The sequence below is a fragment of the Schistocerca nitens genome, chromosome 6, assembly GCF_023898315.1.
Source record: "Schistocerca nitens isolate TAMUIC-IGC-003100 chromosome 6, iqSchNite1.1, whole genome shotgun sequence".
In the NCBI taxonomy this organism is placed as follows: domain Eukaryota; kingdom Metazoa; phylum Arthropoda; class Insecta; order Orthoptera; family Acrididae; genus Schistocerca; species Schistocerca nitens.
In genome coordinates, this window is record NC_064619.1 from 523,004,895 (window position 1) to 523,019,958 (window position 15,064).

The 15,064-nt window shown below is 36.5% G+C and overlaps 1 protein-coding gene across 1 annotated transcript in view; it reads left to right on the forward strand.

Moving 5' to 3' along the window:
• Nucleotides 1-4,127, forward strand: part of LOC126262319 (follistatin) — an 809,720-nt gene extending 805,593 nt beyond the window's left edge. The window contains exon 7 of the mRNA XM_049958873.1: nt 1,545-4,127. Coding sequence (XP_049814830.1) covers nt 1,545-1,600 — 56 coding nt within the window. The 3' untranslated portion in view covers nt 1,601-4,127. The remainder of the gene's footprint in view (nt 1-1,544) is intronic.
• The last annotated feature ends 10,937 nt before the right edge of the window (nt 4,128-15,064 follow it).

A 15,064-nucleotide genomic window follows, 5' to 3' on the forward strand; every position in this document is an offset into this window, starting at 1 on the left:
GCTACTTTTCTTGTAAACGAATGTAACCTGTGTTTTTTTCCAACTACTGGGCATTGTTTTTGTTTGAGGGATCTATGACAGGTTATAGTTAGAAGAGTGTCTAACTCAGCTGAAAATTCAGTATGTAACCTGTTTGGGATTCCATTGGACCTTAGAGCCTTGTTCAACTGTAATGATTTCAGCTGTTTGTGAACACCACTGACACCAACACGTATTTCACTTATTTCACTTATTTTTTAGAGGTATGAGGATTAAATTGGAGCAGTTCTCCTGGGTTTTCCTTTGTAAAGGAACATTTGAAAATGGAGTTAAGTATTTCATCTTTTGTGTTTCTACCCTCAACTTCAGTTCCTGTCTCATTACACAGCTTCTGTTTCTTTCTACCTTGGTAGATTTGAATTTCTTGTGTACTTTGACAAATACACCACCTCCATTTGGCATTAGCTTATCATTTTGCTATACACTTCAGTTATCCCCAAAAATCTCACTGCTATCAGTTTCAGGTTTCACACATCTTTCTGTAACTAGTATTATGTGACATTCGCTGCTTTTCAGGAGCACATCAGACTCTGGCATTTTGCTGCAAATTCTTCAGCAATTAATTAACTTCTATGATTTTAATACTATCAGCTGGGGGGGGGGCTGCATTAAAAATTGCTGCCTCTCAATGACACTAGTTTTGCATAATTGAAATTGTATTAGACATATTTATTACTCTCCTGCCCCCAATCATACGATTAGTAAATACACAATAAGAAACAAATAAAGCGCAATTCACATAAATTTGATAACATACCATTAATCATTAGATAGCTGTTGCTTTGACAAAATAAGTTATTAAGAATGATGTGGCACACAATATGTAATACATTGGCTAGCATAAGAAGCAACTGATAAATGAACATAACTATATTACTGATAGTTTCTTTCAATATAAAACTTCCATACCATCTTAAAAGTTCTTCTTATGATCATGCCCATAATTTGATAATGACATTTTCAACAAAAGGATGAATATAAAGAACAAAATTCTGCAATTAGATAGTATCACTTCAGCAGCATTTCAATAACTCACTGTATTGGCACAAGGTAGAAAAAGACACCAGTATCCATGATAAAATATGTGATTCTCCAATTGTTGTTCATCAGCTAATATGTAAGTAACTGTAAACAAATTCTTTGAAACCAACAATGAGTATAACAAGCTTTGCATCTCTGTCACCAGTTGTATATGACTCAGCATTTAAGGTGAGCACTATCCATCAAGAATCAGTCACCATGTGAAGCACTTTCATCAGGACCTATATATTTCAACCCCTGTACTTTCAAAAAATTATTTTATAATTAAATATTTTTTAAAAAAATATGGGCTCCAATCATAGAGAATAAATGGTATGAAGATTACACTTTGGCATTATAAATAAGTGTAATTTAAGTTGTAAGTTAGCACAGAACAGTAAAGAAAAGAATCGGTAGCAAGCATGGTATCTTGTGATAACAGGTTACAAGGGGAATAAAAAAATACTTTTCTTTGATTGTTTCAGCTGCTGTTGCCAACACTGTACTAGATAGCGACACCACAGCAAACAGGTATTTATGAGGACAATGACTTGATTGTAGAAAGTTTAGGCTCATGCAGCCTGCTACCTGTGATGTGAAATCTAGCCCATTGTTATAGACTGTAGGTCACTCTTCACTTCAGATTCAACACCCCATTCTGTTCAGTTTTATAGATATTTGCAGTCATCTGTGTCTCCCATTAACAGTTCATGGGAATAATGTATTTATGGTGTTTGAACTAAAATTATCACACAGTACAGGAGTATTGTAAATGTATTTATAGAATGACTCATAGAGTAACATAATTAACCCATGTATGTATTGCTGTACATAATTTCTATATATTATGCAAATGTATTGTTTATAGTTAATGTTGTATTAGAGTATTTATCTTCATGCTATTATGAAGTGGTAACAGTATATGTGTTACAGAGCTCTTTTGAGTAGTTGTGTGTTGCAAGATATGTATTTCAAGACAATTAAGTGCATACAGACAGCTCAGAAAGAAGAGTAATGGTGAGAGAGGTGAGAAGGGATCTCAGGTAGTAGCCCCCGTGGAATGCTGATGATAGGGTCACACAAAGTTTTGTGTAACCTTATTGATCTGTTGCTGACATGGCATGAGGGGCCTGAATGTAACCACAGTGTTCGATCATATGACCAGTATCATGCAAAAATTTTCTTAGTTAGTTAATGCTTATAATAAAACTGTAGATCATTTGTTCAAATAACTTCCAGAAGACAATGAAAGAACTAGACAAATTATATGTGCTAACAACATGGTTTACTTTATAAGGTCCATAGTTTACCTGATTCCTTATAAATCTAAACTGTCTGAAATGTTTAAAAAAAGTCTCCGAAACCAAAGACACAAAAATTTCAGAATCGCATAATCTATCAACCAAATTTGAGTTAATGTGTAATTAAATTCTTTGGCACTTCACATAGCACAAGTTTTTCAGCATCTCCTCTGCAATTACTGCAATTTCTCCATACCTGGCACTTTGACAAAATTTGAAATGTGAATCACATCACAGTATACCAGAAATTATTTAAGAGAGCCGTAGTGGTGTGCAATATCCTATCAGGCCCTGATGTACAAGTTTGATGTGATTATTTGCAAAAGACATACTGTATTTTTTTAGTCCTGGCACTGGAAATAGTTAAACTGAAAATTAACAAAGACAGGTGTAAATAAGGATGAAAATAAATATACACCACAAATAATAAGAGCCAAATAACATATTTCATAAAAGTTTGAGACAATGCCAAATACAGCAATATTCTGATTGCTTCTGCTACTGGTATTGATTAATGGGTGGATAAAGCAAGCAATATATTATTAAAATTATGGTAGACTTTATAAAACATGTGTAATTATTGTCACATTCAGAAAGAATGCAACTGGTCAAATTAACTCAAAGGATTGTGATACTTTATTTGTATTCCAGTTGTACAGCTTGTGTTTAAGAGGAAAATACATGCAATAACCAGCATTTGAATTAGAAACAAAAGTGGACATTACAGCTACCATAACAAGCAACTTGATTATTTAAGTGTGATAATTCTTATACATTGGAACAAGACAGATAGGGTAAGACACCTCTGATGTTGGTGGTTGTAAAACCATTAGAGTCTAGAGATCCCGAAGTCCTATAGCAGTGATTTTTCTTTTTTTCAAAGAGAAATCATACCTTCATGGATCTCCATTATTGGATGTCATGAATTACAGAAATTTATTTGTAACATAGAACTGCATATACTTCATAAACCAGCTTGTTGAGAACCACTTGGGCAATTACATGACTCGTAAAGTTATGCAGTACCAGAAAAAAACTGTATTTAGTTCATATATACCTTAATGAGTTAGTTCTTGTGTTATATTGTAAATATAGTTTTAGGAACTGTAATTTTGTCTTATTGTTAACTGTATCTGAATCAATCAAAGTGGGTCTGATTATGATTTTAATGCAGCTGTACTGAAAAAAAAATCTGAAAAAACTGTTTTATGTCTTAAATATGTAATTTTCAGTTTTGTATATGTATAGCTTCTCTAAAGAAAGCTGCAGCATTCAATTTTATGAAAGCTTACTCAAACTGAAGTCTGTGTAATTACTCATGAAATTGAATAACCTCCTCTTTGTCAATGGGAAGTCCACACTGTATGTTGGATAACTAATTTAGAGGAGGCAATGCTACGGTTTTCCTTAGACATGGGAAAGAACTGCTGCAGATGATAAATTAAACTAATGACTGAAATATCTTCAGAAACTGTGTGCATGAGTCAGTTTTACAGAACCAAATAAGAATGAGATCTATTATTATTTAATGTTTCTTCAGTATTGTTTTATTATGAAATCACAGTCCCATGTCAGTGAAAGTTATAACACTGAATACAAAAACATGTGATTGAAATATTACAAAAGTAGAATATTAGTAAACATGATCTCATATGCAGGCAAAAGGAGTAGCCTGATGCTTTAACAAAAGTTGAGAATTTGTCATGTATTTTTTACAGATTAATGTATAATATTTAGATTAAGACTTTATTCCTACAGTCATATTCATGCAAATAAAATATAAATGAAAAATATCTATTATGCTCATTTCATTTCTGAAAAATCCCTGGAAAATCTCCTGTATTTTTTGTAACCTCCAATCTCTCAAATCACAAAAACCTTAAGTGACCACAATAAAAAGACAACATTAGAGTTTCATATTTCAATACAGAAATAATTAAATGGCAATACAATGTGTGTTAAAAATAATGGGAATTTTTGTTCTTGTATTTTTTCATCTATATCAATGCTATCTCCTTCAAAATAATCATATTAGATATTATACGCTTATGCCAGCACTTTTTTCATTTTCTTACACTGTTCTGGAACTTGATGTTGGAGATAGCTTTTCACTCTGCAATGTGTTTTTTATCTCAACCGTGCTTGTAAAATCACAGCCTTTTAAAGATTTCTTTATTTTTGGGAACAAAAAAAAGGTTACATGGGGCAAATATGGAGGCTGGGCATCATTAAAATATTGCTGTTGCCCAAAAACTTATGAACAAGCAATGAAGTGTGATCAGGTGTATTATTGTAGCGCAAAAGGCATGAATTGTTTTGCCACAAAGCTGGTCTTTTTTTCCAATTGCTCTATGCAAATGACATTGAACTAGTAAGTAGTACTCCTTATTGACTGTTTGACCTTGTGGCAAGAATTCATGGTACACTATGCTGTTAAAATTGGGAAATACCAAAATATCCAGTACCAGCCATCAGCTTTGAGCCACCATTTTGCCCTTTTACAATATGGCAACCATGACATCACACATACAATATGCAAAAAGTTTGTACTAAATATAATCAAAATAATTCAAAGAACACAGAACTAACAGGACAACCACAGGAATTAGGGAGTGTTGGAAAGGTACAAGCTAACAAGCAACATTCATAATATTAAATGCATACCAAAACTTACACAAAAATCAGCAAATGAAATCCACCGAATTGGTAGTGGCAATCTCAATAAATGTAAATAGAAAAAGTGAATACTCAGCAAAGTGGGAGAGTGCTTCTTCCCCCTCCCTACCATAGATTTAACCATCCCCTATACTAATCTGCTGTATTTGTGCAAGTCCCCACCTTATAATTTTTAGATTACATACTTTATTCACTACTAAATGCTGAAACTTCATAGGTCCAAATCCCTATAAGATGAAAATGAATCTGAAACAATCATAGACCTCTCCTTAGAATATTCCTCAATTAACCCAGCCAATATATATTTTATCAGTCAACCCACCACCCTACAATCAACCTCAGAACATCCAGCCCCTGAAACAATAGTCCCCCACACCCAGGTTCCGACAATGCCACTACCCCTCCCATACCTCACCTTCCCAAATGCCACTTCATCAGGTTCCAACCCATCACCCCCACCCCACCCCACCCCAACCATCATGTATACTTAATAAACCTGGAAAGAACCTCCATAAAATAAGAAAACCAATCCAATGTTGTATGAGTGCTAATTCCTGTAACAAGAACACAATACCCAATTGACAAGCAATAGCAACAATAGCACCTTAACAACACAATATCATGAATACTCAGCAAAGACTTCTCAAAACAGGAATTCTTCCAAATAGATCACCAAACATTATCATGACAACTCTACCACATATGCTCTTCCCGGTCTGAGACACAGCGACTTTGGTTAATCACATGAATTTGCCACACATGAGAGACTTGATATATTCAGCCAGCAACCCATACAACTACAAAAACTTCACAGCAGTGGCCATATTGTCACCCACTGCAGCATGTGATGACCTGTTGGTAAATTTCCTCATCGTATCTATAATAAATGACAAACAAAAATTAAAAATTAAATCTCCAACTATTATGAACTAACAATTACAATTCCAAAACCAAATCTATAGCCAATAACTACCAAACATAAAAAGGCTGACATATAACAGTCCTCCAGTCTGATGACTGACTAACATCTCTCAATAACAACTTCAAAACATCAACATTCAACACTAGAGACTGTCACAACATACTAATAAATTCCCTCTTTCTAACATGATCAGATTTAAATATGCCACTCATGATGAAGCATTACACAACACTTTAGTCATGAGTCACAGCAGATGATTAGTGTTCTACATTTCAGCTGATCCTAAAATTGATGAAGGCAGAAAGCATAACCTTTACATTTGGCCACACTTTGAAGTGTACCAAACTGTTTTTGTGTTTCTTGTAAGTTTCCTGGATATTAATCTTTAATTTTTCTCCTGTGATTATAGCATGTGGTGAATAGCTATTTGAATAAATATCAACAACACTGTAGAATTTATTTTTCATTCATATTTACTTTTAAATGTTGACTTTTACATTTTACATGTTGTAATGTGTGGTTCAACACCTTGACGTTAGATTCAACACTTCAGAACAAATATTGTTATCAAACATATTACATTTACTTTTCGTATATATTTATTAACGCCACATTATTCTCAGCTTTCTTGAACTGTATTAATGTCAATATCATAACACTGATTGGTATGCTACACAAACTAGGAGGGGTTTCACAAAATTCACAAGTGGCAATGACTGACTTAGAACAGCACATTGTGCTTTCTGAATGCAGACTTGATAATACTGTGCACACTTACTAAGGAAGTATAAATTTTGACTGCTGTCTGATAACAATTCTCAGCAACAATGGTGAGTGATATGTTACCTCACAAGATCATCACCAGAGAGTGACTGCCTGCTGCTTTTGTATGATACCAATTTACAGATGCACATATTACAGAATTACAGGACTGCTACATTTTAGATATTAACATAAAAGATTTAAAATTATGAAAGATACAAAAATACAATAGGCAGTGAAGTAAATTCATTTAATGTATAATTAGAAAATGACAATATGATAGGTACAGTACCATCTTATGAAGCAGAAGTTTTAATGTGCACAGGGACTTCCAAAGTGACAAGAATTTTCTCAAAAGTGAAAATTTCTAATTTTAATAATTAACAAGCTAACATTTTATTTTCGTGAAAGAATACAGTTTTGGAAACAAAAATGTGGCATACAAAACTAACACTGGATTTTGGAAAGAATTAAATATTAAGATTAGAACATTCCAGAACACAATATGTTTCATATGAACAACTTTTGAAATAACAAGTTTATGGAGAAAGTAAAATGTTTGTTTGGAAGTGGAAAATGAAGGCTATTGAACAAGCTATGTAAATCTTAAAACCAACAGTTTGCAGTGGGTTGAATTTTGACTTGCACATGAATTACAGGTATTGCAAAATATGAGTATTTCTTGAAATAAAATGTTTTCATATGATGTAAATATAGTGCTGTTATCAGCAGTTGATAAGCTATACTGTGAATAATGAAATCTAGTGAAATACTGCCTGAATAAGATTTTGGGTGATTTTGAATGGGCTAGGGTATATTCCTACAGTCATATTTAAAGCTGGCTGTTGAAACTTTGTAAGAAGGTTTTCTCAGGATAATTTATTTTCAACAGTCTACCATTTCAGTTTCTTCAATATCTCTATGAGACACTCCCATAGGTCAAACAAACCTGCGACCATTCGTGTTGCCTTTCTCTGTACACATTCAACATCCCCTGTTAGTTCTATTTGGTATGCATCCCACTTACTTGAGCAATATTCTAGAATGGGTCGTATGAGTGATTTGTTGTAAGCAATCTCCTTTGTAAACTGATTGCATTTACCTAGTATTGTACCAAAAAGCTGAAGTCTGCCACATGCTTTACCCATGACTGAATCTATTTGATCATTCCATTTCACATCCCTACAAAGTGTTACACCCAGGTACTTGTATGAGTTGTCCAATTCCAACTGTGACTCATCGATTTATAGTAGTAAGATACTAAGTTTTCTTTTCATTTTGTGACATGTACAATTTTACATTTCTGAACACTGAGAGCAAGTTTTCAATTTTGAAGTCTTATTAAGATCTGACTGAACATTTATGCAGCTTCTTTCAGAGAGTACTTCAATATAGATAACTGTGTCATATGCAAAAAGTCTGAGGTTATAATTAATATTGTCCACAAGATTATTAACAGACAATATGGACAGCAAAGGTCACAACACAATTCCCTAAGGCACAACCAAAGTCACTTTTATATCTGACAATGTCTCTTAATCCAAGATAACATGTTGCCTCCTCACTACCAAAAAATCATTAATCCACTCACAAATTTCAGTAGATATCCCATATGATCACACTTTTGACAATAAGTGTAGATGTAGTCAGATGCTTATTGCTTTTTGGAAATCAAGAAATACTGCAACTACCTGAGTGCTTGATCCAAATTGTTCAGTATGTCATGTGAGACTGTATAAGTTGGGTTTCACATGACCTATGTTTTCAGAATCCATGCTGGTTGGCATGGAGGAGATCCTTTTGTTCAAGATGCCTTATTATGTTTCAGCTCAGAATATGTCCAAAAATTCTCCTACAAATCAATGTTAAGGGTACCTAATGGTAGTTTTGTGGATCACTTCTACTATTTTTCTTCTAAATGGTTGTGTTCTGTGCTTTTTTCCAACTACTGGGCATTGTTTTTGTTTGAGGGCTCTATGACAGGTTATAGATAAAAGAGTGTCTAACTCAGCTGACAGTTCAGTATGTAACCTGATGGGGATTCTGTTGGACCTTGGAGTCTTTGTCATCTTCAACTTCTTCATGACCTCCTTTGAAATAAATACCACTTGAGCTGGCACAGACTAAAAAAATCTTCATAGTGATTACCTTGATTACCAAAATAGTTGTTTGACATCACTTTGCATACTGCACAGAGGAGAATTCATCATTGCAACCCCTGACTGTGGATGAAAGACAACAGTTTGAATGTCAAAATGCACAATGGTTGTGGGAAAATAAAGTGATGTAGGTGAAGACTTTGCTCCCTGTTGGTTATAAATCCTGAAAGGTAAGTCAAGTCAGAAGTATTAAGTGTTGTGAGATCTTAAACTTTCTTGTCATGCGGATTCTGCATGAAATTTTGGATGAACTGTCATGTGTTGGTAACTTAGTGGCAGCAAGTTACCAACATCTGGCTCTTTGTCCAAAATTTCATGGAATCATTGAGTTATTATCCTGAGAATAATCAACAGTTTATCAGGAACTCTTATCAACTTGAGTAAACAGTTCAAAACAAACCGCTAGTAATTACCAAAAAAGTCACAAATGGCATTCTCTCAAGCATGTATATAAAGCCTTATCTTTTTCATGTTTAAAAAAGTAATAACTGGCAAATGCACAATAACTGCAGGGACACAAACGAAACATATGATAAAAAACAAGAGAAAGACATGACAAAATGTAATGTGGCAGCATATTATATCTACCACATAATATGTTTATTGTATGTAAAAGAGGAAACATGTATTACAGGCCACTGACAATGCTTCCCAAATAAATGAAGCAAAACGTGTATGGCAACAAACAAACTGCATTCAATTGGTTGCATAGACAGACAGTACATACCTCCAAGAACTCCAAGAATATGATAAATTCTTAAGCCCTTCCAGTATTGTTTTGAGCTATGCTTCCCACTCAGGAAAAGGAAAATCATGAAGAAAAAAATATAAAAAGTAGTTGGATCAATCCAGATTTAAAAGTGTCACTGAATAAAAAATGATTTCTCTATTCCATAGCCAAGCGAACCACAACATCTCCAGAATTTGATGCTTATTTTAAATCATACCATCAGATATCAAATAAAGTTACCAGAAGGTCAAAGTAACTAACAAACGACAACTGAATGGAAAAAACTTCAAATAGAATGAAAGCAATGTGGCCACCGTCAGGAGAGGAACCGGGAAAGCACTAGAAAAACATTTAACATTAATCTGGTTGAAAATGGAGACAAAATTACAGACCCACAGAGCGTAGCTGATGTATTTAATGAATATTTCAGAAAAATAGCAAACAATTTGATAGGAAAAAAGCAAAAAAAAAAAAAAAAAAAGAACTTCTGCAAACAGAGAGAAGCAAAAAATCTATTTAAATGAAAAAAACAGTCTTTTTGTATCAAAGAGATGAAATGGAAATACTGAACATTTTCAAGGAATTAAAATGAAAATTTTCTTCACACATAAACAATTTTCCTAATTACATACTAAAATGATGTATAACAGTATTGACTAAGCCCCTAACTTATCTTCATTGAGTAGTGGTGTTTTTTCAGAATAACTAAAAAAACTAATAATGGCCCAGGTAAGGCCACTATTCAAGAAGGAAGATACAAAAAATTAAAAGAACTGCAGGCCAATATCTTTGCTGTCTGGGTTTTCTAAAATACTGGAAAAATTATTTTACAATGACTTATTTCGTTCAGAGAACAAAATAATTTTGCATCAGCCACCCAACATGGATTCAGAAAACTCAAGTTGACAGAAACTGCCGTTTTTGATTTTGGTAATGAATCCTTGGCTGCAATAGTCAAGAAAGAACATGTTATCGGCAATATTCTGGACCTCACAGAAGATTTTTATGTGATAGGTCACAACTTACTGCTTCAAAAATTGGAATATGTAAGGCAAAACTGCTGCAAAGCTTGGCACATGAATGGGTGAATCATACCTGAAAAGAATAGAGCAGATGGTAGAAATTGTGCATCAGGAAGAAAACCTTGTATACATCAACCAATCTAAAAGAAAAGAAAGTAAGTATCGTGCACCCCAAGGTCCTATCTTGGGTCCAGTGCTGTTCTTGATATTTATCAATGACCTAAAGTCATCCAGTAACTCCCAAAAACATATAACATTTGCAGATGACACAAATATATTGGTAAAAGGCAAAACTGCTGCAAAGCTTCAATATGAGCCACAGAACTGTACCACACACATTGCAAAATGGTTCACCACTAACAATCTTGTTGTTAACACACAGAAACCTGTTGCAATGAACCTTCATATCCCACAAAATAAACTTCCTTTAACCACCACCATAAATCTATTTAATAAACAATTATATTATGAGAAGGAAAGTTTCTACTCACTATATAGTGCAGATGCTGAGTTACAGATAGACACAACAAAAAGGCTCTCACAATTAAGGCTTTCAGCCATTGGCATTCATCAACAATAGACACACATATGCATACATACACACACTCACTCAAACGCAACTCACACACACGACAGCAGTCTCAGGCAACTGACACCACACAGGCAGTGAGGTTTCAGTTGCCTGAGACTGCAGTTGCGTGTGTGAGTTGCGTCTGCGTGAGTGCATCTCTGCTATATGGTGATTAGCAACTTTCCTTCTCATAATATTGTTACATTCCATCCTGGATTTTCCATTGTTTAATAAACAATTAGAAACTGTAAACTCAACAAAATTTCTCAGAATATGGGTTCAGGACAACATGAAGTGCTACTACATCAGCAAGAAGCTCAGCATGATATGCTATGGCATAAAAATACTTGCTAGGTGAAAACAAAAGAAACATCCAAAAATGTGTATTATGCCCAAGTGAATCACTACTGTGATATGGGATAATTTTTTGGCAAACTCACCAAGAAGCAAAAGCTGTTTTATAGTGCAGAAGGGTATCATTAGGGTAACTGAAAGTACCACACCTGGAAACTCTTGCAAACTCATTTATAAAGCACTCCAGATGCTACCACTGCCATACCCACAAATTCTTGACATAATTACTAACACAAAGAAAATTTCAGAGACTAGAAATAATGGAGTATGTACAAATCAAGCACTCCACACACATAACACCAGGCAAATTTGGAAATTTGTGGTAGTGTCTTATGGGACCAAACTGCTAAGGTCATTGGCCCCTAAGCCTACACACTACCTAATCTAGCTTAAACTAACTTACACTATGAACAACACACACACCCATGCCTGAGGGAGGACTCAAACCTCCGACGGTGGGGAGCCGCACGGGCCATGACAAGGCTCCTCAGACTGCGCAGCCACCCCGCGCAGCACACCAGGCAAGAATCGGACCTTCACACTGAGTATGCATGCACAACTCTCAGACAAAATGGACCACAGTAAACTGACAAAACACCTTACAACAAATTTCCCCATCTAATCAAGATAATAAAAGAAATACAAAAATTCAAAGTGGCTCTAAAAACATACTTGCAAGAGATGTGTTATCACTCTGTAGATGAATTTAAACTATTTTTAATGTACCATGTTTCAATGATTTACTGTACTGTATTATGTGCTTGAACTTATTTGTGTTATTGATCAGTGTTACTTTTATGTAACATGTATTTACAACTGTATGCTAATGCACAAAGTAAGCTATATCCTACAATACTATGTACAGAAAGCTAACTAAAACCCAAAATTAACAGCAGTGAGATGTTTGGGCTAGGTCTAAGTGTATACCAGAAGTATAGGGTAATGAGAAGATGGCCACATTTGTCAAAGGGTACAGGGATTTAAATTAAGGCTGTGTGTAAGATTATCTGGACAAGAAACAGTATCAAGGCTGGTCATAAACTTATAATTTTATCCTTTTATCAACCACTAGGTTCACCTCAAGATGCAGTCAAAAAACATTAGAGGAAACCTCAGCTCGCTAACATACACTCCTGGAAATTGAAATAAGAACACCGTGAATTCATTGTCCCAGGAAGGGGAAACTTTATTGGCACATTCCTGGGGTCAGATACATCACATGATCACACTGACAGAACCACAGGCACATAGACACAGGCAACAGAGCATGCACAATGTCGGCACTAGTACAGTGTATATCCACCTTTCGCAGCAATGCAGGCTGCTTTTCTCCCATGGAGACGATCGTAGAGATGCTGGATGTAGTCCTGTGGAACGGCTTGCCATGCCATTTCCACCTGGCGCCTCAGTTGGACCAGCGTTCGTGCCGGACGTGCAGACCGCGTGAGACGACGCTTCATCCAGTCCCAAACATGCTCAATGGGGGACAGATCCGGAGATCTTGCTGGCCAGGGTAGTTGACTTACACCTTCTAGAGCACGTTGGGTGGCACGGGATACATGCGGACGTGCATTGTCCTGTTGGAACAGCAAGTTCCCTTGCCGGTCTAGGAATGGTAGAACGATGGGTTCGATGACGGTTTGGATGTACCGTGCACTATTCAGTGTCCCCTCGACGATCACCAGTGGTGTACGGCCAGTGTAGGAGATCGCTCCCCACACCATGATGCCGGGTGTTGGCCCTGTGTGCCTCGGTCGTATGCAGTCCTGATTGTGGTGCTCACCTGCACGGCGCCAAACACGCATTCGACCATCATTGGCACCAAGGCAGAAGTGACTCTCATCGCTGAAGACGACACGTCTCCATTCGTCCCTCCATTCACGCCTGTTGCGACACCACTGGAGGCGGGCTGCACGATGTTGGGGCGTGAGCGAAAGACGGCCTAACGGTGTGCGGGACCGTAGCCCAGCTTCATGGAGACGGTTGTGAATGGTCCTCGCCGATACCCCAGGAGCAACAGTGTCCCTAATTTGCTGGGAAGTGGCGGTGCGATCCCCTACGGCACTGCGTAGGATCCTACGGTCTTGGCGTGCATCCGTGCGTCGCTGCGGTCCGGTCCCAGGTCGACGGGCACGTGCACCTTCCGCCGACCACTGGCGACAACATCGATGTACTGTGGAGACCTCACGCCCCACGTGTTGAGCAATTCGGCGGTACGTCCACCCGGCCTCCCGCATGCCCACTATACGCCCTCGCTCAAAGTCCGTCAACTGCACATACGGTTCACGTCCACGCTGTCGCGGCATGCTACCAGTGTTAAAGACTGCGATGGAGCTCCGTATGCCACGGCAAACTGGCTGACACTGACAGCGGCGGTGCACAAATGCTGCGCAGCTAGCGCCATTTGACGGCCAACACCGCGGTTCCTGGTGTGTCCGCTGTGCCGTGCGTGTGATCATTGCTTGTACAGACCTCTCGCAGTGTCCAGAGCAAGTATGGTGGGTCTGACACACCGGTGTCAATGTGTTCTTTTTTTCCATTTCCAGGAGTGTATATTTTCCTCCAATCATACTGTCATCATTGGATGAGACATTAAATCATCCAACAATTGCTTGAGGTAGTTACAGTTTTGTAAGTGTAGTGTGAAATAAAACTTCATGAGAAAATATATTAAACTCTTTCTCTGAAAACCACATGGAATAAATAGCATGTAGGCTAGTTCATGATGAAATATGATACATCCAATGGCAACAAACAGTTCAGACCTCTTTGGAGATGTCCATTTTGAAACTAGTATCAGTGACTAAGAGGTAGCATTAACAAGAACAACAGGAAACTAAAGCAAGCAGAAAGATTTGCACATTCATTAAGCTAGATAAAGAGGCATTCACATATTGGAGTTCTCATTTGTCCTCATTTTTCCAGGACAGTCATGACTTTTACCAAAATGTTCCTGTGTCTTCAAACCCTCTTTAGGGACAGCAAAATGTCATAGATATTTGTCTTGGATAACATGATATTTTCTTCTTTCTAAACTAATCACATGTCCTGATACAGTGCTTTGTATGCCTGAAGTTTTGGAATATTGGCATTATACTTTATTTCTACAAAAAAACTAAACTGTACTGGATTTCAAGTTTAAAATATAGTGATTCTTTATGAAACTCAACAGTACCACAATTTTGTAAACAACTGCATCTGTTCATTTGTAAAGATGTAAAGGCCATTGGTGGCATGAAAAATTAATGTCTGGACTCTCTTAGATCAGACAGAAGCTGAAATTGATGGTGCGAAAGCAAAAGCAGAAATGTTTATTTCATTTTCAAATGTTTCTTTAAAAAGCAAAATCCCAGAATACTGTCCAAATATAATTCTCATGCCATTACAAATATGGGTGATATAAATATTTGTCTCAGTGCTGCTGAGAAACAGCTGAAATAAGTAAAACTGGAAAAAGCTCAAGGCCTAGTGGAGTCTCTGTCAGATGCTATACCAAATTTGTGGCCTA